This window comes from Rhinatrema bivittatum, chromosome 2 (genome assembly GCF_901001135.1).
Source record: "Rhinatrema bivittatum chromosome 2, aRhiBiv1.1, whole genome shotgun sequence".
In the NCBI taxonomy this organism is placed as follows: Eukaryota; Metazoa; Chordata; class Amphibia; order Gymnophiona; family Rhinatrematidae; genus Rhinatrema; species Rhinatrema bivittatum.
The window spans coordinates 51,224,844-51,251,470 of NC_042616.1; the positions used below are offsets into that span (position 1 = coordinate 51,224,844).

Sequence of the window (26,627 nt, forward strand, 5' to 3'; positions counted from 1 at the left end):
AGCAACCCCTAATTATTTGGGACACCCTACCCAAGCTTAGAGATCTTCAGAATTACCTGATGTTCAGAAGAGAGCCTAAGGTTTGCTGTTTCCATAAATAGCTCTTTATTTTGCTATTTTCTTTTGCTGGTTTGATGTCATCGAGTGTGCTTCTGTTCGTCTGTATTGTTGCAGATATGGCTCTCAAACATTTTATTTTAGTTCTTTGATCTGACCATTCTGATTTTGGTTTATATAGATATTTAGGTATTAATCTGAGGTTGTTTTGTGTCTTTTGGTTATTTACTATTTCATTATTGTTACTTTTGCCTGTTATAGTTGGTTTTGTATACCGCTTTGGATGGGCTGAACTCCCCAAAAAAGCATTCTATACATTTTTAAATTTAAATTAAATGTGTGTTAAAAATTAGTACACGCAACAAGGCCAATAAGAGCTCATTATCACCCTACTCACTAAGAAGTGCTAAATTTATTTAGCACCTCCTAGAAGTTGGTGTTAGCTGTTAGCATGTCAGCAGTTAAAATTCAACATGGGGGGGGGAGAGGGGGCAGGAGGGGGTGAGGGAAGAGGCCATGTCCTTACCCTGCCACTCGGCGAGAAAACTAACCTCTCCAATGCCAACTTGGGTCGAGTCTCCAGAGCCATCTGAAGAAAAGTGGCCTATGTGGTCTCAAAGGCTTCTCTACAATGTCAGCTCTGGACAGTTCTTCTACTGGTCCAAGATAATGTATAAGGACCTGCACAGAATGAACTTTTGTCCAGAAGCAGTATGGCTCTTGTAACCCTACACTATGTAACGCATCAAGAGAGAAAAAGCCAATGTGCGAACATGCTCAGGTACATAGTTAAATTGTGAGCCGTCTGGGGATAAGGAATTACCTACAGTACCTGAATGTAATCCACTGTGAAGTGCTGAAAAGCAGAATATAAATCAAATAAATAAACAATCGCACCTGGAAAGAAGACAGCTGTACCCATTACTCTGAAAATTCAATCCCAGACAAGCTGTGCTCATAACACGTTCCCAGCTGCTGTACCGAAGTTGTAATTGACACACATTTCAGAACTTGGTTTTGGGCATTTGCCACCTTTAACAAGCACTGGAGGAAGCTGCTGGCTTTTGGAATTAGACAATAAAAGCAAAAACTGCCTTCTATCAGTTTTTCTTTATTTGATTCCAGAATAAATAGGCAGTTTGAGAACATTTTGCATCAAATTTAGAAGTTCACGCATTCTTTTACAATTGGGACACCAACATCAGCCCCAGGATCTCTCAGTCTAGGTCCCTACGGTGCTTGGGATAAAAACGTCTGGTCCCTTTTACTGTCTGCAATGCCTAAATCCCACCTGTAGGATGGAGTGTCCTTTCAAAAAGAATGCTCTGGGAGAAGCAGATAACCCCACTGTTAGAAAATGGCGTTTTTCCTGGGTTTGAGTTCTGTAGTGTGCCTTTAAAGCAAATGGATTCACAGTTGGATCCTGGAGGAGAAATCTGAATGCAGGCTCATTCTGGGAAAGTGCTCCGGCCACAGGTCTAGCAGTACCATAACGGTGCATTCAAGCTACGGGCCAGTAACTTAGGAAATAGCCACTGCTTATTACTGGAATTAGTAGCATGGGACTTATTTAATGTTTGAGTATTTTCCAGGTACTTATATCCTGGATTGGCCACGGTTGGGAACAGGATGCTGGGCTCTATGGACCCTCAGTCTGACCAATTTTGGCAACTTCTTATGTTCTTATGTGTTACTGACTGACTCCGTGTCAACAGGTCAGGCTGAACTGGCCCTGGGTTTACCCCATTCTACATATGCATTTGTAGTTCTAATTTCCATTAGAAAAGATGGTGTACAAATTCGTAGATATAGTGTGGGGGAGAGGGGAGGATTAAAACCAGGGCCAGTTCAACTTGTTCCCAATAGCATGGAGCCAGCTGGTCACTCTGTGGGAGCAACGTAAGATTCTAGCAGTCCATTTTGTGGGGTGGGGGTTTCTTATGGATCTAGTTGCCTGTCTTTTACATGGCTATTGGTAGCTTTGCCGTGAATTTCTCTCCATCTGTATGTCTGACCCGTGTTTCAGAACAACAAACTTGTTTCTCTCTTCCAGTTGTTTGGTTGAGCAACCATAATGGTGCCACACATTCAGAACAGGAAAATGGTTTCTTCTTTGCTAGTGCCCAGATGAGGATCCTTACCATCCAGGATTTCAGCACAGCCACACAATTTCTCTTCAACATGTTCTCCAGCATAAGGGAGCTCCCAAGCAGCTCCCATTCTGGACTTCATTCCTAGCACTAACAAACTCAAGCTACCCGCCATGAAAACAGGAAAGGATTTTTGAATCCTCACGCAAGGTCTTCAGAGCTTTTATGCTGTGGGGTCACAGTAACTTCTGCGCAATATTCCTGCTTTGTCAGTTTATCATTCTTCCAGTTTAATCACCACTACACGCAATCCCCTTGAAATTCCATACAGGTACTGAGCGTTCATGTGCATTAAAAAGAAACATAAAACAGACTGTGAACGACCATGCACGGAGCTTGAAAACTGATTTTGGAACGGCATCCAAAAGTCCCAGGAGAAAGAGAAGGGAAGTGGGGACTCCACCATGCTTCCTGGCTCCACCTGCACGTCCTCCCAGATCTCACTGGTGGTCCCGGAGTCACGGTTTGGGGAACCCTGCTCTGGCCCCTGCTCTCTTCACATTTGGCCCCTCCCCCCTCATGTTCAGAAGCAAACTGCTTCCCTCTTGCAGGGGGTCTCCAGCGTCTCCTTATTCTGGCAGCCCTGCTCACATTCAGTACACACATGCGCGCTCTCCCCAGCCCCGGGCGCCTGCTGCTGCGGCTGCATGAGGTTTGTCTTCCAGCTGAAGGGTCGGCCGCATTCGGTGCATATATAGACTGCATCCAGCGCGTGGACTCTCTGGTGCTTCTTCAGGTCTTTGCACCAGCGGAAGGCCTTCCCGCACTCTGCGCACACGTAGGGCTTCTCCCCCGTGTGAATCCTCTGGTGCCGCATCATGTCCTGCTTCTCAGAAAACCTCCTCCCGCACATGGGGCAGGGGAAAGGCCTCTCCCCCGTGTGAACCCTCCGGTGTGACACCAGGTTCTTCCTGCAGATGAACCTCTTCCCGCAGTCGCTGCACTCGTGAGGCCGGTTCCCCGTGTGAATCCGGTGGTGCTTCATGAGGTCCTGGCTGTCACAGAAGCTCTTCCCACACTCTGTACACACGTAGGGCCTCTCCCCCGTGTGGGTCCTCTCGTGCCTCATCAGGTTCTGCTTCTGGCTAAAGCTCTTCTCGCACTCTGTGCAGGCGTAGGGCTTCTCCCCCGTGTGAGTCCGCTGGTGGCGGATGAGGTTTTTCTTCTGGTTAAAGCGCTTCCCGCATTCCGGGCAGTCGTGGGGGTCATCCGAGTGGATCTTCCTGTGCACGATGAGGTGGTGCTTCTGGCTGAAGCACTTCCCGCACTGAGGACATTCGTGTGGTCTCTCCGCTGTGCGGACCGTCAGGATCTGTAGCGCTCGCTTCATGCCAGGCATCTTCTCACTGGTGATGGGGGCAGGGCTGAGGATGGGAGCTGGAACTGGAGCAGTCTCCCTGGATGAGGGCGTTCGGGAGGCAGAGATTCTCTGCCGCCTTTCCTTCCTTTGCAGATTCAGACTGATTCTTCTCCACTCCTTATACTGCAAAATCTGGATTTGGTCTTCCGGTAAGGTATTGCCAGAATCTGCCTCCTTGACATCCTCATCAGTCCTTTCTTGTTTGATCACCTTGAGGAGGCCATCGTCTGTTGGATGAGATCAAGAGAGAGATAAAGTCTGATTAGTTTATGCACCAAAGGCATAGGACGATCATCTCACATGGCAGCACAAGACTCAGTTTTTGTTAGGCCAAGTGGCTGGTTAGAGAGATGATGCTCTGGGGTTGCAGTAAAGGGGTTTCTTGCCAACAAGACCCAGATCGGGTACTGGGATGCAAAAACAGCATAGCAGGCTTTGTATTTCCACTAGGAACAGAGGTTCCCATTATGACAAATTTTGGGAGAAAGAGATGAGCTTATTGACCCAGTGCAGATTCTGCTGTCAATGTGAAAACTCTGACCATCCTTCTAAAATCTCAGGGGTGCAGAAGACTAGCAGAGAACTATTTTTTTTTGGGGGGGGGGGGGGGGAGAGAGGGGGAGGAACGCAGTCTTGTTGCCCTATTTGTTGTTTAGAAAGCAAGCAAGATTCAGAATTGTACAAGGATTTGTTTGTAGGTCTGAACCCTGCTGGAATCACTAAGTATTTTCCTCTTAGGTCCCCTCACCCCCTCCATTTTTTCATGGTTGGGGCCCATCCAGTTTCATGTCACCAAGGAGTTGAGTGGCAGTGCAGTAACCCTCTCATTGGTGCGGTTAGACATAAGAAAATAAAATCAAATCAGCTCAAAAAAGCAGAAAAGGTGAATGGAAGTGCAACAAATCAAGGAAGAAAAATTGGAAAGCTATGACCATACATGCTCGTAGTTTGGGCAATAAAATCCCAGACCTGCAGGCCCTAATGGTGGAGGTGAACTTGGACATTGTTGTTGTTACAGAGACATGGTTCATGGATTCTCATGATTGGGTTACGGCCATCCCGGGCTATAACTGGTTAAGGAAGGACAGAGAGGACAGAAAAGGGGGAGGAGTAGCTCTTTATGTTACGAACAATATCCAAGCAACCGAAATACAAGGAATGTGGGGTAGAGAAGGAACATTATGGGCCATCCTAAAAAAAAAAAAAGATGATGGTGCATCCATTTTTACTGGAGTGGTCTACAGGTCTCTGACTCAGATGGAAGAACCAGAAGACATCCTAAAGGTGGGAAAGAAGGGAGAAGTGTTGATTGTTGGAGATTTTAATCTGCCGGACATAGACTGGAGAATCCGTTTTGCGGAATCTATCAGAGGTAGAGAGATAGTGGAAGCCCTGCAAGGGGCTCTGCTCAAACAAATGGTAATGAAACCCACGAGGGAGGGAGTTATACTTGACCTACTGCTCATTAACCGGGATAATGTCTCTAATGTCCGGGTGGTTGCCCACCTCAGCACCAGTGATCATCAAACAGTGTGGTTTGATATTGCAAATAGGATACAGAGCGGTCACAAGAAGACCTGAGTTATGAATTTCAAAAATACGGACTTTATCGAAATTGGGCCGTACCTGAAGGAAGAACTAGAAGACTGGGAGGAAATGAGAGAGGTGGAACACCAGTGGGCCAAACTAAAAGGAGCAATTACAAAAGCAACAAATCTATATGTTAGAAAAGTAAACAAAAGTAGGAGAAATAAGAAACTGATCTGGTTCTCAAAGGAAGAGGCTGATAAAATAAAAGCAAAAAGAACAGCATTCAAGAACATATAAAGGATCCCAAAAAGAGCAACACAGGGAAGAATATCTGGTGAACCTGAGAGAGATGAAGAAAGCAATCAAGAAAGCAAAATGTCAGGCGGAAGAAATGATTGCCAAAGAGGTAAAGTGAGGTAACAAAACATTTTTCAGATATATCAGAGAAAGGAGAAAGGTCCGAAGTGGTATAATTAAATTGAAAAGTGATAAAGATCAAAATGTGGAGAGAGAGACAAAGAAATGGCAGAAATATTAAACCAATACATCAGTTCAGTGTTCACTACAGAAGACCCTGGAGAAGGACCGTCACTAGTTAAAAAGACTATGGATGGGAGTGGAGTAGACAAAACTCCACTTATAGAAGAGAATGTGTGGGAAGAGCTAGGAAAACTGAAAGTGGACAAAACCATGGGGGCCGGATGAGGTTCATCCCAGGATACTGAGGGAGCTCAGAGATGTGCTGGCGGGTCCGCTGAAGGACCTGTTCAATAGATCCCTGGAAACGGGAGGGGTGCCACAAGTCTGGAGAAGAGCGGTGGTGGTCCTGCATCACAAGAGAAGAAGCAGAGAGAAGGTTGGAAACTACAGGCCGGTTAGCCTGACTCTGGTGTTTGTAAAATTAACGGAGACTCAGGTGAAGGAAAGAATAGTGAATCCAGTGGGCTACTGGACCCGATGCAGCATGGATTCACCAGGGGAAGGTCCTGTCAGACAAATCTGATTGATTTTGTGATTGGGTGACTAGAGAATTGGATCAGGGAAGAGCGCTCGATGTGATCTACTTGGATTTTGGTAAAGCTTTTGATAAAGTCCACATAGGAGACTTGTGAAAAAATAAGAAGCTTGGGAGTGAGTGCCAAGGTAGTAGAATGGATTGCAAACTAATTGACTGACAGGAAACAGCTTGCAATGGTGAATGGAATCTTCTCTGAAGAAAGAACGGTGTTAAGTGGAGCGCCACAAGGATTGGTTTTGAGACCGGTTCTGTTCAATATCTTTGGGAGCGACCTGGCGAAAGGGATTTAAGGTAAGGTTTGTCTGTTTGCGGATGATACTAACATCTGCAACAGGGTAAACACGCCTGAAAAGTAGAGAGAATGAAAAGTGATTTCAGAAAGCATGAAAAATAGTCGAAGATTTGGCAACTGGATTCAATGCCAAGAAGTACAGAGTCATGCATCTGGGGTGCGGCAATCCAAAAGAGCTGTATGTGATGGGAGGTGAAAGACTGATGTGCACGGACCAAGAGAGGGACCTTGGTATGATAGTGTCTGATGATCTGAAGGTGGCGAAGCAATGTGACAAGGCGATAGCTAAAGCCAGAAGAATGCTGGGCTGCATAGAGAGAGGAATAACCAGTAAGAAAAAAAAAAAGAAGTGGTGATGGCCTTGTACAGGTCCTTGGCGAGGCCTCACCTGGAGTACTGCGTTCAGTACTGGAGCCCGATTCTCAAAAAGGACTGAGACAGGATAGAGGCAGTCCAAAGAAGAGCAACCAAAATGGTGAGGGGACAGCATTGGAAGACGTATGAGGAGAGGCTGAAGATCTGAATATGAATACCCTGGAAGAGAGGAGGTGCAGGGGAGATAGGATACAGAACTTCAGATATGAAGAACAATTATCAAACCTTTTCCACTGGAAAGAAATCAATAGAACCAGGGACATGAAATGAAACTCCAAGGAGGACAACTCAGAACCAACATCAGGAAATATTTCTTCATGGAGAGGGTGGTGGATACCTGGAATGCCCTTCCGGAAAAGGTGGTGAAGACAAAAACAGTGAAACAATTCAAAGGGGCATGAAATAAACTCTGTGGGGATCCCTAAAGGTTAGAGGCTGAAAATAAAAGAAAGCGTGCATGGGGATAACTTGCTGGTGTGGCAAGTGTTACCCTTAACAAATAAGCCTTGATACTGTTAATGCAACTCCATCATTGCTCTCTGCTTCAACGGCAGTGAGAAAAAGGGGATTGGATTCAGATAGCAAGTAATGAGGGCCCCGACTTTTACGGTTTGGGGAACAAATAAACATGGGAGTAACTAGCTGATGCGGCGCTTACTACCCTTAATCACTAAGCCTGATACTTTGATGCATCTCCAACACTGCTCTCTGCTTTCACTGCAACGGTTAAGGGAAATTGGATTCAAACAGCATCTGAGGGCCCTGACTGTTACTGTCTGGTAAACTGATAAGCATGGGGGATAATCTGCACAGTGCAGCAGATACTGGCATAAGCTTGCTCGGCAGACTGGGTGGATCATTTGGTCCTTTTCTGCCATCATTTCTGTGTTTCTATGTAAGAAAGATGGGGCGTGGGAGGGAACTAAGAAGGGATCATCTATGCTCCTCTACTCAGAATAGAGCAGCATCATGTAGGACCGTCCCGGACAGAAAGTGATCTTGCAAGTGATCACACCCTGTGGTTTGTAGCTGGGGTGTGTCCTCTGCAGTGTGGACAGAATCACCGGGCAAACTGGATGGGGAGTCAGATGGTCTTTTTTTTTTTCTGCCGTCGTCTGCTTATGTTGTACATGTTCTTAATGTGAGCCCAAAGGCCAAGAAGGGAACAGTCTTCTCTTCTCAAATCAGACTCAGAGTTTGATGTTAGCCAAAGAGAGACCCCCCAAACACCTTGAATTTGGACTGGAGCTCTCCTCCAGTCCCTTTTCCCCCCGACGATGACCTGAATATGGATCCTAGGTGCCTGGGAAGAAATCTTTGACTCATCAAGTGCAATGTATGTGAATGGAGAAAAATCCCCACTGCAGCAGAACATGACACAGGCGGGCAGACGGAAACGTCCCTCTGATGAAGTGATCGCCCTCTGCTCGCTTTTTAAGGTAAGGAAACAAAATAAGAAAAAAAAGCAAGGTTTAAACCCCCTAGTGTGCTTTTCCCTGCACGGATGTGGCAGGAGATCATCTCACACAGGGCACAGGCTTTCTTCTCCCATTACTACATAAATAAGGCTTTTTTTGGGGTTTTTTTTTTAATGGCTCTGATTTATGAAACGCATTGCCTGATTTTTTTAAGAGCCTCTTAATGATATTTTATTTTTCCACAAGCACCTTAAGTCTTTTTTATTTCAGGCAGCTTTCAGCAGCTCTCTTTCTTGAGTTAGTGTTCCTGCATGCATAATCTGTTATATGATAATGATAATATCTTCTTGCTGTTTTTCATGATAATTGTGTGTTTTAATATTTTATCTCATTGTTTATCATTTTAATTTTGTGTGTTTTATCTCTGTAATCTGCACAGCATGAACTTTCAATATGAGCGGAATATAAAAGATTTTAAATAAGCAAATAATTCAGGGCTGCTGGACCACCCGCTCTCAAAACGCTGCGACAGCCAGCGTGGGTTTGCATGGACTGGCACAGAGACAAGAGTTGCTCAACGGGGAAAAGGATCAGGAAAGAGACAAAATGAGAGGAGCAGAAAAGCAGCGAGGAAGGGATCGAGGCCTTAAGTGGAGGCTTACTGCAGCGCGTCGGGTCACTTTTAGGCGGATCTGTCAGAGTTGCATTCCCCCCCCCCCCCCCCACAGTTATTACAGGCCAAGTAGCCACTCACCTGAGAAGGAGCTGTGAGGAGCTTCTCCATCCTGGGACTGCTGGACATCCCCGGCCTCCTGCTCCTTCTGTTCCTTCACCCATGAGGTAACATCGGGCTGGAGAACCGCCTCACCTGCTCGGGACGAGACAGAGAATTACAGAACCCCTACACGCCATCAGCACCGCACGGCTCCCGATCAGCAAGCAAGACTTTAAAGTGGCTGTGTTCCTTTCCGGGCCCAGCAAGATTTCAAAAACATAGAAATGGTACTTCACAACGCCAGCACCACTCCTGAGAATAGGATGCCCTTCTTTTGGAGGGTTCTTTCAGCCTTTTCTCATCCAAGGAGCGTTCCGAATGACTGATGCACATAGACACAGCCAGCCCGGTGGCTCGTTGGCAGAGCTGCACGCCACCACCGTTCCCTACTCCCACGGGCATCAGCAAGGAGGCGGCATCCATTGGCGGGAGTTAGAGCCTGTGATACAGGGTTCCGGACAGAGCTCTGGTATATGGCTCCTGGCCTCAAGTCCATTGCTGCCATGACCTGACTAGGAACAGTGGGAGGGAGGGACTATTAAAACGTGAAAAATTCCCAACTAGCTGCGAAAGAAGGCTCAGGATCCCAGCTCTGGCTCCAACTGAGCTGGAAGGAGGAGAAAGCAGAGTTGCTTATCTGTAATAAGTGATCTCTGAGGTCAGCAGGATGTTAGCCCTCACACAGATGGAGTCCCAATGTGAAAAATGTATGTCAAAGTTTCTAGAAACTTTGACTAAGCACACTGAGCATGCCCAGCATGCCTTAAATCAATTGTCCACAGGGGGTCCCTGTCCACGCGGGGTCCCTCTCCATTCTTTTAATATAGAATTATCATTAATAAAAATATGAGAAACCTAACTCCGCGGGGTGGTGGGTGGGTTTCGTGAGGACTAAGTGTAATCATGCCAAGGGAGTGACATGGATGGTTGCGGCCATATGGCCCAACAGCCTCAACATGTGTCAGGCTGACACCTGCTGGCTCTGTTGAATCTTTGCCCTGATGGTCGCCAAGGTGACTGCCCTCTGGTGAAGCAGGAAGGCCTTGGCCTGAGCCGTGTCTAGCATGGCTCCTACGAAGTCTAAATGAAGTGATGGGTAATTGAGAACGAACCCTAGTGACTCCAACACCTGAATGGTCAAGCGCAAGGACCTGGCGGCCACTGACTGAGACATGCTTTTGACCAGCCAATCATCCAGATATGGGAAAACATGCACTCCCAGCCTGTGGAGGTGCTCAGACACCACAGCCAGGCATTTTGTGAAGACCCGTGGGGCTGATGCAAATCTGAACAGCAACACTGGAAGTGATATAGTGAAATTGAAAGGTGGAAAGGATCAATGTGTTAAGAGAGACGAAAAAATGGCAGAAATATTAAACAAATACTTCAGTTCTGTGTTCACTCAAGAGGACCCTGGAGAAGGATCGTCGCTAGTTAACAAGAAACTGGAGGGGAGTGGAGTAGATGTAACTCCATTTACAGTAGAGAATGTATGGGAAGAGCTGGAGAAACTGAAAGTGGACAAAGCCATGGGGCCTGATGAGGTTCATCCCAGGATACTGAGGGAACTCTGAGATGTGCTGGCAGGTCCGCTGTGTGACCTGTTCAATAGATCCCTAGAAACTAGAGTGGTGCCGAGTGATTGGAGAAGAGCGGTGGTGGTCCCGCTTCACAAGAGTGAGAACAGAGAAGAGGCTGGTAACTACAGACCGGTTAGCCTCACTTCGGTGGTGGGAAAAGTAATGGAGTCACTGTTAAAAGAGAGAAAGTGAACCATCTACAGTCGGGAGAATTGCTGGACCAGAGGCAGCATGGATTCACCAGGGGAAGATCCTGTCAGACAAATCTGATTGACTTTTTTGACTGGGTAACCAAGGAATTGGATCAAGGAAGAGCGCTTGATGTCATCTACTTGGATTTCAACAAAGCTTTTGATACGGTTCCGCACAGGAGACTGGTGAATAAAATGAGAAGCTTAGGAGTGATTGCCGAGGTGGTGGCCTGGATTGCAAACTGGTTGACGGATAGAAGACAATGTGTGATGGTAAATGGAACTCTCTCTGAAGAGAGAGCGGTTTGAAGCAGTGTACCGCAAGGATCGGTGTTGGGACCGGTCCTGTTCAATATCTTTGTGAGCGACATTGCGGATGGGATAGAAGGTAAGGTTTGTCTTTTTGCAGATGACACTAAGATCTGCAACAGAGTGGACACGCTGGAAGGAGTGGAGAGAATGAGATGGGATTTAAGGAAGCTGGAAGAGTGGTCGAAGATATGGCAGCTGAGATTCAATGCCAAGAAGTGCAGAGTCATGCATATGGGGAGTGGAAATCTGAATGAACTGTATTCAATGGGGGGAGAAAGGCTGATGTGCCCGGAGCAGGACAGAGACCTTGGGGTGATGGTGTCTAATGATCTGAAGTCGGCAAAACAATGTGACAAGGCGATAGCTAAAGCCAGAAGAATGCTGGGCTGCATAGAGAGAGGAATATCAAGTAAGAAAAGGGAAGTGATTATCCCCGTGTACAGGTCCTTGGTGAGGCCTCACCTGGAGTACTGTGTTCAGTTCTGGAGACCGTATCTCCAAAGGGACAGAGACAGGATGGAGACGGTTCAGAGAAGGGCGACCAAAAAGGTGGAGGGTCTTCATCAAATGTTTTATGAGGAGAGATTGAAAAATCTAAATATGTACACCCTGAAGGAAAGGAGGAGCAGAGGTGATATGATACAGACTTTCAGATACTTGAAAGGTTTTAATGATCCAAAGACAACGACAAACCTTTTCCGTCGGAAAAAAATCAACAGAACCAGAGGTCACGATTTGAAGCTCCAGGGAGGAAGACTCAGAACCAATGTCAGGAAGTATTTCTTCACGGAGAGGGTGGTGGATGCCTGGAATGCCCTTCCGGAGGAAGTGGTGAAGACCAGAACTGTGAATGACTTCAAAGGGGTGTGGGATAAACACTGTGGATCCATAAAGTCTAGAGGACGTGAATGAAGAGTGGGTGGCTCGCGGGAATAACGGCTACTACCTGGAGATAATACCCTTATTCAATAAACATACACACGGTTAATGCGACTCCAACATTGCTCTAAGCTTCAAAGGCAAGAGGAAATGTGGAAAAATGATTTGCATTCACAAAAAAGTGAGGAGTAGCTTGCTTGTTACGGTGGTTACTACCCCAAACCAAATAAGCCTGATACTTCACTTTCAATGCATATCCAGCATAGCTCTCTGCTTCAACGGCAGGGGAGAAAGGCAGATACTTCACGCATATCCAGCATAGCTCTCTGCTTCAACGGCAGGGGGAATGAAGAAAAGTGGATCTATATACAGACAACAACCAACAAGGACTGAATTATATAGTCTGGGTAAACAAATAAGCATGGGTGTAGCTTGCTTATTGCGGCGGTTACTGTCCCTAACTAATTAAGCTAGATATTTCACTTAGATGCAGTTCCAACACTGCTCTCTACATTAATGGTGGGGGTGGAAGGGAAATAGAACCAAAAGGTTACTAAGAGCCAAGAGAAACAGATAAGATGAGGAAAAACTAAAAAAAAAAAAGTGCAAAACTTGCTGGGCAGACTGGATGGGCCGTTTGGTCTTCTTCTGCCATCATTTCTATGTTTTCCCACCACAAATTAGAGATACTTCCTGTGACCGGGAAAAATCTCAATATGAGTGTATGTGTTTTTTAGGTTGAGGGAGCATAGCCAGTCCCCTTTTTGCAAGAGGAGGATCAAGGTGCCCAGGGAAACTATCTTGAAACTTTCTTTTCTTACAAACTGTTCAAGGCCCTTAGGTCTAGAATGGGTTGGAGTCTTTCTGTTCTCTTTGGAATCAGGAATTACCTGGGGTAGAATCCCCACCCTCTTTGCCCTGGTGGTACGGGCTCAACCGCTCTGGCAGTTAAGAGGGAGGAGATTTCCACTAGTAGTACCTCCTGAAGTGCTACCAGCTCCCAAAATGGGCATGGAGGGCAATTTGGTGGGACACTAAATAGATTCACTTGGTACCCTTAGTAGACAATGGACAGAACCCATGGGTCCAAGGTTATACTGGGCCACTGGTTCGCAAAGAACTGAAACCTGGCCCTGACCAGAAGGTCCATCGCCTAGGGTAGATCAACTGGCCTACGCTCCTGCAACCCAGTTGAAAACCTTGTCCCTAGAGTTGACTGAGGAGCTGGCTGGGGCTTGGGGGTTCTCTGCTGCCTGGTACGGCCATAGCAGCCCTGATGATGTTGACGGGAGCGCAGAGGATAATACGTCCTTTGGTGAAAGTAAAACTTCCTTGGCTCTAGTCTCGCCAGCTTCCTGGATGAGGAGGACGGGTCCAGAGTACTGGCGGAGAGTTGTTGGAGGGTTTCATGGTGGTCCCAAAGTTGGGTCATAGCATCCCTCACCCTATCTCCGAAGAGATTCTCTCCAGTACATGGCACATCAGTGAGTTGCTCCTGTACCTCTGGTCAGGCATCAGAGGCCCACAGCCATGCCATTCTGCGGGCGTCGATTCCCGCTGCAGAGTCTCTCTATGCCATCTCGAAAACATTGTAGTTCACACAGACCTCATGTTTTCCACATTCCAAGACTTATGAACCAGCGACGCCAGGTGCTCAACCACCTCCTGCACCTGCTTCCAGATATCCCATGAGTATGGCTCATGTAGAGCTGGCAGTCAGCAATGTGGGCGATGAGCATGGGACCTTGAAACATCTTCATAAGAACATAAGAACGTGCCATACTGGGTCAGACCAAGGGTCCATCAAGCCCAGCATCCTGTTTCCAACAGTGGCCAATCCAGGCCATAAGTACCTGACAAGTACCCAAAAACGAAGTCTATTCCATGTTACCGTTGCTAGTAATAGCAGTGGCTAATTTCTAAGGCAACTTAATTAATAGCAGGTAATGGACTTCTGTTGAAAAAGGTTAGGGGGTTCACGAGTGTATGGCCTGACAGGGCCTTGGTATTAGCTTTGGGGAGAGGAGGGAAAGCAATTGGGCCGCTGAAATATTATTTTGTTTATTGATGACAGTGCTATTTAGCCAGACATCTTTTAAAGATATCCGGTTAAATAGCACTTTATCCAGCTACACAAGGCCAGACAACAAAAAACCTACCCAGCCATATTCAAATATAGCTGATTAGGTTTTCCGTCATCTGGCCAAATGCAGTCAGATAACTTTAGGCTGGTATTGTCAGTTGGGTGTTTATCTTGCTGAATATATAGGACAAGTTATAGTGAGATAACTTGTCTAGTAATTGGCCTACTGAATATGGACTCCAAGGAGACCTAGGAATAAAAGATGAAGTTGAAAGATCCTGATGGTAGGACTGTGAAAATGAATTCTGATTTACATCTAGAATGCATATAATTTGTGGTAAGATTCAAGATGTTTATAATGTATCCAGTGAAACTGTCATAATGAAAGCCTCTTAGCACTAAGATAGAGAATTATGGAAACTAATTAACAGTGACAGATTTGGGGCCTGCATGCTACTAAGGACTATGCCATTTTGCAAATAGTTTTGAAAATGCTCCATTAAACTTGCATATTTGCAAAATCTCTTACCATCGTTCTATGCTCCTTCTCCGGGGGTGCCTAGGAATGAGCCCAAAAGTGCTTGGCTCACTTGAGGGCAGATTCGACCACCCCGACTGGTGGGGCAGCTGACACTTATCAAATTCAGCAGCTTTCTGGATGAGGTAGACCCCATCTGCTTTCTTATTAATGGAAAGCTCTGAGATGGGGTGTTCCCATATCCTCAGCAGCAAATCCTTAAGGATCTCATGTACCAGATCTGCCACAATCTTCTTCGGAGGCTCCACGAACTGGAGGATCTCAAGCTTTTGTGCCTGGTATCCTCCTCCATTAACAACTGAAAAGGGATGGCCTCCATCATCACCCTTACAAAACCTATGAAGATTAAGTCCTCAGGCAGAGATTTCCTTCTCTCCTCTGGAGGAGATGGGTCTGAAAGGAGACCCTTGGAGCATTCGGAGAACTTCGAAACATCACCCCCCCAGGGGTCATAGGTTTTCTCATCCTCACTGTAAGCCACAGGGGATGGGTTCCCTAGGTGCTCAACCTTTGCCCAGAAGTGTAGGCACTGGTAAAACTAGACGAAGGGTAGCAGGCCTTGGTGTCTCTACTGGTCTCGGTGGAGCTCCCTCCTTAGAGGAACTGGCAATGACCACAATATCAGTTGTGGGGGGGTGGGGGGGGGGGTGGCGCTTCGGTGCCCCACTGGGCACCGCTGCCGTCCCAGGAACCGATGCCATCTGGGTCAGTAAGGCACAGATGAGCACGTTGAGCTTCTCCAGCAGTGGTTCGATGATGGGCAGCACTGGCTCCGGTGCCATCAGTGCCACAGGAATAAAGCCTTGCGGCACCCGGTCCCACTGCCAGCTGGATGCGGCGCTCAGTTCCTCCTCAAACGTTGCCAATGCCAACACCAACTGGGAGGAAGGAGGGGTGGCCAGATCTTCTTTGGACGCGAGGTGGATCGGTGACTGGCATCAAGACTAGTGGAGACCACTGCGGATTTCTGGTACAGGTGGAGGATTGGCACTCCTCCCTGCGGAGTTGCTTTAGGGGCAACGCGACATGAGCTAGTGCAACCCCGCGCCTGCACCATGCATCAATGGCTTCCCTTAATGCCCGGCCCGGTCCTTCCCCGGTGCCAAGGCCGATGACAAGGCACCGGGGGCAGCAGCAAAAACCGGACGTGTCCATGACGGAACAAAACAAAAGGGCCACAAATTCAAAAGCGATGACTGGGGGGGGGGGGGGGAAGAGAATGGGGTATCGAGGCACTGCCACCACAGGGGTAAATCGAACGTGAAAGGAAACTTATCCGAAACGACAAAAAACCTGACTAGGAATACTACGGGATGGCACCAAGAGGGACCAAGTGACGGAAACAAGTAGAAAAACCGCTTAAAAACTGCAGAGAGAAAAAGTTTTCCACAAGGCTAAAAACCAGGCAAAGTGAGCTCACACACACCGCGAAGCTTACAGCTCCGCGAAAAAGAAAATACTGGAGAGGGACCCTGCATGGACGTGTGGATTAGGGCATGCTGGGTATGCTCAGTGGGCCTAGTCAAAGTTATAGAAGCTCTGACATAAATTTTCCGCATTGGGGCTCCATCTGATGATGTCACCCAAGTGTGAGGACCATCATCCTGCTTTGTCCTTGGAGAAAGAGAGGAACTACCAGGCCAAAAATAAACACACTTTTGGCAAAAAAAAAAAAAAAATGTAGGAGTGCAAATACAGCACAAACAGCTGAAATGGATAAAAGATATTTGAAATGGGAAGGGCGGGGGAGTAGGGGGGGGAGGAATGGAGGGGCATATGCGAGTTATTGCAAGCATGCATTAATACATAAGGACCAAAAAAAAAAATCGAGATTTGCAAGCACGGCTAACAGAGGACATGACTGAGAAAAGATGTTTTTGGAAGAATCTAGACCCCCCCCAAATGCCCGTCGCTTCTCCCTCACCGGAGGAGGTGCTCCACCAGATTTCTCTTTCCTCCGTGTCATGGCGATCCCTCGCGCTTGGCTTCTCCTCCCAGTCCATCTCCAACACAACCTGACACCAGATGATCTGCAAGGGGGGGGGGGGGGGGAGAAGGGTGGTGAGAAAAAACCCAAAACACTTTTAATAAAGGCAAGACCATTGTGCACACACAGCTCTGCTTTCCAAAGAGCGTAACAGACAAGTTAATCACTTAACATAAATCATAAGAACATAAGAAATGCCTGACTGGGTCAGACCAAGGGTCCATATCAAGCCCAGTATCCTGTTTCCAACAGCAGCCAATCCAAGTCACAAATACCCGGCAAGTACCCAAACATGAAATGGATCCCATGCTACGAATGCCGGCAATAAGCAGTGGCTATTCCCTATTGATTAATAGCAGTTTATGGGCTTCTCCTCCGGGAAGTTATCCAAACGTTTTTGAAAATCCAGCTATATTAGCTGCCTTAACCAAATCTTCTGGCAACAAATTCCAGAGCTTAATTTTGCATTGAGTGAAAAAGAATATTCTCCGATTTGTTTTAAATGTACTACATGTGATTGTAAATGTGAAATGTGATTTCAATGTAATATCAACTATGACGCTCAGATCTTTTTTCTGGATGGTAACCCCTAAAATGGAACCTAACACTGTGTAGCTACAGTTTGGGTTATGTTTCCCTATATGCATCACCTTGCCTTTCTCCACATTATATTTCATCTGCCATATAGATGCCCAAACTTCCAGCCTTGCAAGATCCTCCTTCAATTTATCACAATCCGCTTGAGATTTAACTACTCCAAATAATTTTGTGTCATCTGCAAATCTGATCACCTCACTCGTCATACCTCTTTCCAGATCATTTATAAATATATTAAAAAGCACCAGTCCAAGTACAGATCCCTGAGGCACTCCACTGTTTATCTTTTTTCACTGTGAAAACAGACCATTTAATCCTACTCTGTTTCCTGTCTTTTAACCAGCTCGCAATCCACAAAAGGACATCGTCTCCTATCCCATGACTTTTTAGTTTTCTTAGAGGCCCATGATGTGAGACAGACAAGGCGCCAATTTGAGGGCTGTGGGTTCGAATCACAGCCTAGTTAGCTCTGGTACGGGGTGGCGCCGACAGCAACTCTCCCTCCACTCACCTGATCACTGTTATCGTGGAGGAATCGCAACTCACCTGACCAAGCAGTGAATGCTGCACTTGGGTTTCAGGGGCTTAGTTTTATGGATTTTCGAGTTTTATTTTTTTGTTTTTTTAAGATTTTGCTGTTACTTGGCCCTCATATAATAAGACATGTGAGGCTGAGTACATGACAGCGCACACGTTTCTGGGCATGCAATTTCACTCCCGATGCAACAAAGAGTTTAGCACACACAAAAAAAGAAACTAGTGCACAACTTAGTGTTCCTCCATGCAAATGCCATGCCGGTGCGCAGTGTGTACAAAACATGGTGGGGCAGATTTTTCAAAAGTACGCTGGATTTTATAAGATCCGGGGTCGGCGCGCGCAAGGGGGTGCACATTTGTGCAACCTGCGCGCGCCGAGCCCAGCGCGAGCTGCATGTTCCCTCTGAGGCCGCTCCGATTTCGGAGCGGCCTCGGAGGGAACTTTTCTTCGCCCTCTCCCCACCTTCCCCTCCCTTCCCCACCCCCCCGGCCCTATCTAAACCCCCCCCTTACCTTTGCGTGTGTCGCCGGCAGCCCCGCTCCGTCCTCTGGTCCCGGGGGCTGGTCCGGAGGCCTCGAGCACACCACCGGGCTGGCGCCACGCCCCCGGACCTGCCCCCGAAACGCCGGGGCACGCCCCCTCCCTCCCCTTTTCGAAAGCCCCGGGACTTAGGCACGTCCCGGGGCTTTACGCGCGCCGGCGGCCTATACAAAATAGGTGCGCCGGCGCGCGGGGGCCTTTTAAAATCCGCCCCGGTTTGTGCACGTAACAGTTGTGCATATACAACATGAGTTAGGAGCGTAAAAAATTGTGCTCTTAATTCATGTTTTGCACACATTAAACATGATGTATATATGTAAAACACTATCAGGTAAATTTTAAAAGGAGCGGGCATGCACCCATATTGGGCATGGGAGCAAAGATACGCTAAATTTTAAATCACGCATGCAAGTACATACGTATCATTTAAAATATCCCACATATGTTTTGTGTAGAGAGAGGGAGAGAGAGTACATGCCTTTTTTTTTTTTTTTAAACTCCTGATGCATTAGCACTTCATTAATTTACAGTATCAAGGGTTAAATTATATACATATATTTTTTAGTGCATGCATGATGAAGCTGCACCTAATTTCAGCGCGTAGTTTTACATAGTAACATAGTAGAGATGGCAGATAAAGACCAAATGGTCAGCAAGCTGCTCATGGTAATAACTGCTGCTCTGTGCAGATTATTACCCCAAGCCTTCTGATAAGACCAGTAACTGCCACGCCATGCAGTTACCCCCATGCCTTCTGATACGGGTAGTAACTGCCACACAGCTTATTACATCCATCCCATTATTAGTGGAGATCAGACAGTGACAGTCCTGTGTTTACCCCACTGTCTGCTGGGACTTGCAGTTCTGATTTCCCTGAGGGAGAGAAGGCTGGAGGAGAGAGAGGCAAATAAGTGGATTTACTGTATATAGAAACATTAAAACATGTAGCAGGTTTCGATTACGGCCCTCAAAAATCTGAATTTTCAGGAATGTTAATGGCTTTGGTAACCCAGTTAAAATGCGTCGAGGTAGCTTTGGGAAATCTTTTACCAGATCGGACAGAGCATCGTCCTGAAGGAGAGGACCGCTTTATTGTGCTTTTATGAAAAAAGGGTCTGTAACAAATAATCGGGTGCTGATTAGGAACAAAGAATTCAGGACCAGCTGCCATAGGATTAACCGGGCTGGATTTCTGGAAGACATTTCATGCTGCTTACTGAGGACACTTCAAGGATTAAAAGCGAAAGGAAACCTGTCTTTTGGAAGATTCAGGTGGATAAGGGCATTCGCTTTATTGTGCAGGCCGAGGGTCATTTTCATGCCTTCAGGGAGATGTGACAAGCGCAACACTGGACTCCCACTTCAGGTTTTACCGCATTACGAGTGCCTTGCAGTTGGGCTCCAGTGCTTCCCCTGAATCCTCTGCCTTATGAAGTTACCTGCCCAGTTTTGTGGGGTTTTTTTTTTGTTGTTGTGCTAGGCTTCTCCTTGAAGATACTGTGCTTACCCCTGTCTTGGAAAACACGGAAAAACTCCGCAGTAGGCAGAGGTAAAAGGAAATCATGGCCACTAGAAACCGATCAAAGATCTGAAGTCGCCACGTCAGCTTAGATTTCAGCGACACTAAAAATTGAAATGGACACAATTCAAGATCCCAAATGGTACTGGATTCCGACGAAGTTGGTGAAGGCTGGACAGGGTGGCGAGGGAACTCGCTGGAGGGCCATCGATATGCATTCTTTGGAAATGTCCAAAAATCGGTAGCTTTGAACCAAAAGGTTGCCCACTACTTTGCCACAAATGGCACGCATACAGCCATCCTACTTTTTTTTTTTTTTTATTGATCTGGCCTTCTTTAAAAATAGCATGCTCGTGTGCCAAATCGAGTTATATAAAGAATAGGAAGCTTGGCTTCTGTGTTGAGCTCTATATTTGGTATCAATAATAATATAGTAATATAGCGAATGACGCAAATAAAGACCAAAATGGTCCATCCAGTCTGCTCAGCAAGTTTTCTTTAAAAAAAAAAAAAAATTAAAAAACATTTAAATTATTATTATTATTATTATTCAAGGTTAGTAAGAACTATCGCTCCATGCAGGCTATCCCCAAGCCTTCTGTTAAGGGTAATAGCAATTGTGGCTCCATGCAGGCTACCCCCAAGCAGAAATGTGAATTTTAGATGTAATAGTAAAGTTACCCCATTTCTTCATTTCCATTCTCTAACCAGCATGGATCCTCTGGGTTTGTCCCACGCCCTTTTGAATTCATTTACCCTCCTCGTCTTCACCACCTCTTCCAGAAGGGCATTCCATGCATCCAACATCTTCTCCATGAAGAAATATTTCCTGTCATTGGTTCTGAGTCTTCCCTCTTGGAGTTTCATATCGTGGTCTGCAGTTTTACAGCTTCCTTTCCATCGGAAAAGATTTGATTTTTGTGCATCATTAATTCCTTTCAGGTATTTAAAAGTCTGTGTCATATCTCCCGTCTCTTCTGTCCTCCAGTCTCATCTCAGATGGTTTTCTCTACAGACCCCACACCACTGGAGAATAAAACAGAGAACATCATAATGCCTCTGTATTGCTCCATGGTGCAGCCTCATCTTATTTATTTATTTGGCACTTTTATATACCGATATTCATGCAACAAATTACAAATCACCTCGGTTTACATTCTAACAATAACCGTTGCAAAAGGATGCATTACATTGAACAGGGAGAGCAAAACTTGGTGCCAACGAAATGGGGATAAAAAGGAGATAACTGGGCTAGAGTATTGCAGGAAAAAAATCTTGAGTATTGTGTGCAGTTCTGGTCACCACATCTCAAGAAAGATATAGCAGAATTAGAAAAGGTACAGAGAAGGGCAATCAGGATGATAAAGGGGATGGAACAGCTCCCCTATGAGGAAAGGTTAAAGAGGTTAGGACTCTTCAGTTTAGAGAAGAGATGGCTGAGGAGAAATAAGATAGAGGTCTATAAAATAATGAGGAGAATGGAACGAGTAAATGTTAGTCAGTTGTTTACTGTTTTAAAAAGTACAAAGATCAGGGAATACACAATGACGTTATTAGGTAATACATTTAAAACTAATAAGAGAAAATATTTTTTTACTCAATGCATAACTAAGCTCTGGAAGTTTTTGTCAGAGGATGTGGTGAAAGCTATTAGTGTAACTGCATTTAAAAAAGGTTTTGGACAAGTTTCTGGAGGAAATGTTCATTAACCATTATTAAGGTAGAGTTGCAGATATCCACTGCTTATTCTTAGGATAAGCAGCTTGGAATCTATCTACGCCTTGGGAATCTGCCAGGTACTTGTGACCAAAATTGGCCACAGTTGGAAACAGGATTCTGGACTTGATGGACCTTTGGTCTGACCCAGTATGGCAAGTCTTATGTTCATTTTGGTCGCCTCTCTCTGGACCCCTTCCATTCTGTCCTTATCCTTGTTGAGATGAGATCTCCAGAACTGAACATAAGATGTAGCCACGATAGGGATCCTATGAAAAATATTTTAGATGTAGTACAGGAAGAGTTGATCGGAGGGGTATGTATCAGGGCTTCTTTTCTGAACAGGCAATGATTAGTAAGTGATACAATTGGGGACCACCTCCATCCTTTAAAAAAATATATTCTTCTCCACTCTCCACACAGGAGCAGTTGGCATAGAGACGGAAAAATGATATAAGTTTAGCAATGTATTGTGCTGTTTTGGCTTTTGTATAAATGTGAAAAAAGAATCTCAATAATGAAATGAATACCCCAAAATAAAAAGAATTCTAAAACGCTGGAGTCTCTCAATTCTTTGCATGTGGATAGTCCTCTTGTTCAGAAAATGCTGGTGCCCGCCTTGCTGAATTTAAAATTGTTGGGAGAGGCGGGTATTTCCTTTTTCACTGAACCAACATGGGGTGGTGATCTCGATTAAAAAAAGGGATAAATCCCAGAAATATCAAAATCTTTCACAAACCCGGAGGGAAAGGCAGTGATTCTGGAATAACTTGGAGGGGAAACACATTCTGGACGGGCAGCGTTCACAGCCTCTGGGGGTAGGGCCACAATCCCAGCCATTGCACAACAGTGCCACCTGGTGACCAGATTTTGGGTCTACATTAGCTGAGTTCCAGCCCACCCACCCTCGCCCGAAGACTGTCACTGCTGCGATGACTGGGCTGATGTAGGAGGGGGAATATTAAAAAGAAAAAAAAAAAGAGAAGAGGAAAAATCCCTGGATCACTGCAAAATGAAGGCTGCTGACATTAGGACCTCAGTCCTGATTCATGGCTGACCTGAAAGCCCAAAAGGAGCAGAAGCAAATTGCTCGGCCACAAAAACAACGAAAATAATAATAATTTAACACCCTCCAGTACAGAAAGTAACAAAAGGAGACATGAAAAAAAGGAAAGCAAAAGAGAAGATGAATCTTAGCTAGAGGGGAAGATATATGAAGAGGCTCAGAGCAAAATAACAAGAAGAAAGCTTGAAAAAGATAACCAAGACAAATCAAGCAAGAGCCTCGAACACAAAGAATAAAAATGACAGCTTACTTACCAAAAAAAATAGTTTAATAGATGAATGGTGGGGGGGCAGAGAGTGGTGGAGTGTGTGTGGAATCATAATATCAAAGCAGAGAAATAATAACACCAGTGGAAAAGCAGCTTAACCACCACAAGAGAAGGTGTAGCAGGAGCTTTCAGAAGATGAACACCACGAGGTGTTCATCTTCTGATAGCTTCAAGAAGTATAAAGGATCCCAAAAAAAGAAACACAGGGAAGAATACCTGTTAAAACTGAAGGAGATGAAGAAAGAAATAAGGAAAGCAAACGGTCAGGTGGAAGAAAGAATGGTCAAACAGGTAAAGCAAGGAGACAAAACATTTTTCAGATGTATCAGTGAAAGAAGGGAGGTCAGAAGTGGTATAGTGAAACTGCAAGGTGAGAAGGAGCAATGTGTAGAGAGTAACAAAGAAATGCCGGAAATATTAAACAAATACTTCAGTTTGGTATTCACTAAAGAAGACCCTGGAGAAGGGCCGTTGCTGATTAACAAGACCATAGATGGAGATGGAATAGACGAAATTCCATTTACAGAAGAGAATGTATGGGAGGAGTTAGGAAAACTGAAAACGGACAAGACCATGGGGCCGGATGAGATACTGAAAGACCTCAGAGAGTGGTGTCGTGAGATTGGAGAAGAGCAGTTGTGGTTCTATTTGAATTTCAGCAAAGCTTTTGATACTGTCCCACATAGGAGGCTTGTAGATAAGATGAGAAGCTTGGGAGTGAGTGCCAAGGTGGTAGCAAACTGGTGGATTACAAACTGGTTGACTGAGGGCAATGGCAAAAGGAACCTACTTCAAAGACAAAACCGTGGAGTGGTCAAAGCCTTGGCAGCTGGGATTCAATGCCAAGAAGTGCAGAGTCCTGCACCTGAGATGCGGCAATCCAAAAGAGCTGTATGTGATGGGGGTGAAAGTGATGTGCATGGACCAAGAGAGGGATCTTGGGGTAATAGTATCTCGGGATCTAAAGATGATGAAGCAGTGTGACAAGGGGAAAGCTAAAGCCAGAAAAATGTTTAGGTGTACAGAGAGTGGAACAAACAATAAGAAAAAGGAGGTGATAATGCCCTCAAAGGTCCTTAGAGAGGCCTCATTTGGAGTACTGTGTTCAGTTCTGGAGACCGTATCTCAAAAGGAACAAAGACAAGATAGAGGCGGTCCAGAGAACAGCGACTAAAATGGTGTGGGATCTGTATGAGAAGACCTATGAGGAGAGGCTGAAGGATTTGAATATGCGTACCCTGGAAGAGAGAGGTGTAGGAGAGATATTACACAGACCTTCAGATACCTGAAAGGTTTTAATGATGCACAATCGACAAATTGTTTCCAATGGAAAGAAATCAGCAGAACATGACATGAAACTCCAGGGAGAATGACTCATAACTAACGTCAGGAAATATTTCTTCACTGAGAGGGTGGTGGATGCCTGGAATGCCCTTCCAGAGGTGGTGCTGAAGATAAAAATAGTGAGAGAATTCAAGGGGATATGAGATAAACACTAAAGACTACAAGATGGAAATGAAGAATTGAGTGCATGGGGGTGATCTGCTAGTGTGACAGTTACTACCCTTAACCAATAAGCCTTCATACTGTTGATGCAACTCCATCATCGCTCTCTGCTTCAACGGCAGGAGAAAAGGGGAATTGGATTCAGACTTTAACCAAACGACTTCTACAGTCTAAGGAAAAAAGTAAGCATGGGGATAACTTGCTGATGTGGCAGTTACTACCCTTAACCAATTAGCCTAATACTTTTGAGGCAACTCTACAGTGTTCTCTGCTTCAATGACAAAGGGTAACAGGGAAAGGATTCAAACCCAACTAACAAGGGACCAACGTTTACAGACTGGGAATCTGTTAAGCATGGGGGTAACCTGCACAGCATGGCAGATGCTGCCATGGGCTTGCTGGACAGACTGGATGGATCATTTGGCTCTTTTCTGCTGTTGTTTCAATGTTTCTATGAGGTAACAGAACTGACCTCGCACACCAGGGCCTGCTTTACTAAGCTTTTTCCCCCATAGATATAGCCAAAAATCCATAAAATGAAATGGGAAAAGAAAACCTAGCCATCACAAGAAGCCACATCTATTGTAATTCCTATCCCAGAGATAATGTACTTCAATGTATTCGTTTCCTCAATCAATCTGGTAATCAGGGATGGACATTTCCCGGGTGCTAGGTTACCCGGGCACCTAAAAATCAGCATGCAGCAGCTGTTGCTGGCTTGGACCCAGTGGTTCCAGGTCTGAGTTTGAAGAGAAAACTGCTAAAGTGGGCCCACGCTCGGGCCTGAAGAGAGCCACTACAGTGGATCTGAGACCAGGAGAAGGAGCATCAGGAGGCCTGGGCCCGAAGCAAGACCTTGAAGGCCTGTTCTTCTACTTAGAAACAGATCTTCCCATCCTGCCAGCCCCTCCCTAGGGTATTCCCCCTATCTTAATACAGCTGGAACTCTGCAGTCTAGGAGCCGTCTGTGCCTCTGCTCTCATATTAAGCCATGCTGACCACCTACATAGCCACTGGAAATAGTCGCTTTCCATCTGGCCTGGTGAAGGACCTGGGTTTGATTGGGTCTATCTCTTCTTTGTGTCTGTACTGTGCCGAGTACACCTTGTAGCACTAGATTAATGTTTAATTGTAGTAGAAGACATTAGGGATGGTTTTTTTGTTGTTAAATTTTGTTTTAGTGCGCACTGATGGAAAAGGAACAAACGACATATCCCTGGTAGGTGTTCTCTTCCCCAGATCAGCCGACACTGGGGCTGCTGCAGAAGCAGCATTAACAGTCCCTGGGGATAGAGTGGAGGGTGGTGGTGGGGAGGAGGGTGGAGAGAGCATCTCAACCATTGCTTAACAGTGACGCCTACTAGCCAGAGGTAGGGTGCATGTGCACTGGTGCCCAGAACGGCCAAGGGCAGTCATTGTAATGGTTGGGCTAGGTGGGAGCTATTAAAAAAATATATATAAATAGGGGGAAAACCCTTGCTTATTTGAGCCTGAAAGTTCATGCTGCTTTTTCCCAATAGGGGTTTCTTCCAACTGAACTGAAAGTTTAAAAAAGCAGGATGAAACCACAGAGCCAAAAATAAAATTAGGAAGGTGGCAGTGCCTGCAGCAACCAGCACTGTGACACAATTAAACCTGCTTGGGACAGAGAGAGAGGGCAGTGGTAGGAGGGCGGGGCAGGTAGTGGTGATTTCTAGTAGTGTCCTTTGTTTCTGCTATGCTCTTCACGGTCGTCATAAGCTCCAGTACTGCCCCTCCCTGGTGGGTTTTATGACCATTTGCCTGCAGAGAAGCCCCTTGAAGGGAGTCCATGATCTCTCTTATTCGGTTTCTGCAGATTGGCTCTTCCAGTCATTCCTTAGTAGGACGACATCTCCCACCGGCAGAGTTTCTTTGCAGTCTCACTGGATGTCTTGGAGTAAATCTCTCTCACCAACTCTTCCGCCCGGGCTGGAGGTCTGTAGATGGCACTGGTACAGTGGGTCGTGCCATCTCCTCGTTCCAAGATAATCCACAGTGCCGCTTCCCCTTGCCATGCCCGCTGCATTTTAGGTGCTTTCATATATACATTATTTATTTATTTCAAAAATAATTTCTGTGTCACCAATCCATAATTCTTGGAGGCTCACACATAAATCACAATAAAACTAAAACAAACGTACAGAGCAAAAAAGACATAAATAGCCTTTGCACCAAACGAGTAGCAAAGTTTAGCAGGATGAGACACTGCATGCATCTTATTCTCTTTCCTATCCACCTAGTCCCTTCTGAACAGGCTGTAGCCTGGTACGACTATATCCCAGTCTCGGGACTCACTGAACCACGACTCTGT

At 45.8% G+C, this 26,627-nt stretch overlaps 1 protein-coding gene across 2 annotated transcripts in view; it reads right to left on the reverse strand.

The window, feature by feature from the left end:
• Positions 1–1,148: 1,148 nt before the first annotated feature.
• The window catches only part of LOC115083934 (zinc finger protein OZF-like), a 31,241-nt gene continuing 5,762 nt past the window's right edge, over positions 1,149–26,627 (reverse strand). The window contains exons 1-4 of one of the 2 annotated variants that reach the window (XM_029588063.1): positions 20,421–20,471; positions 16,483–16,588; positions 8,955–9,068; positions 1,149–3,794 (exon numbers count right to left, since the gene is read on the reverse strand). In XM_029588063.1, the coding sequence (XP_029443923.1) occupies positions 2,731–3,794; positions 8,955–9,068; positions 16,483–16,561 (1,257 nt within the window). In that variant the 5' untranslated portion in view covers positions 16,562–16,588; positions 20,421–20,471 and the 3' untranslated portion in view covers positions 1,149–2,730. Of the gene's footprint in view, positions 3,795–8,954; positions 9,069–16,482; positions 16,589–20,420; positions 20,472–26,627 lie in introns of those variants that run through there. The other variant, XM_029588062.1, reaches the window with a different exon arrangement.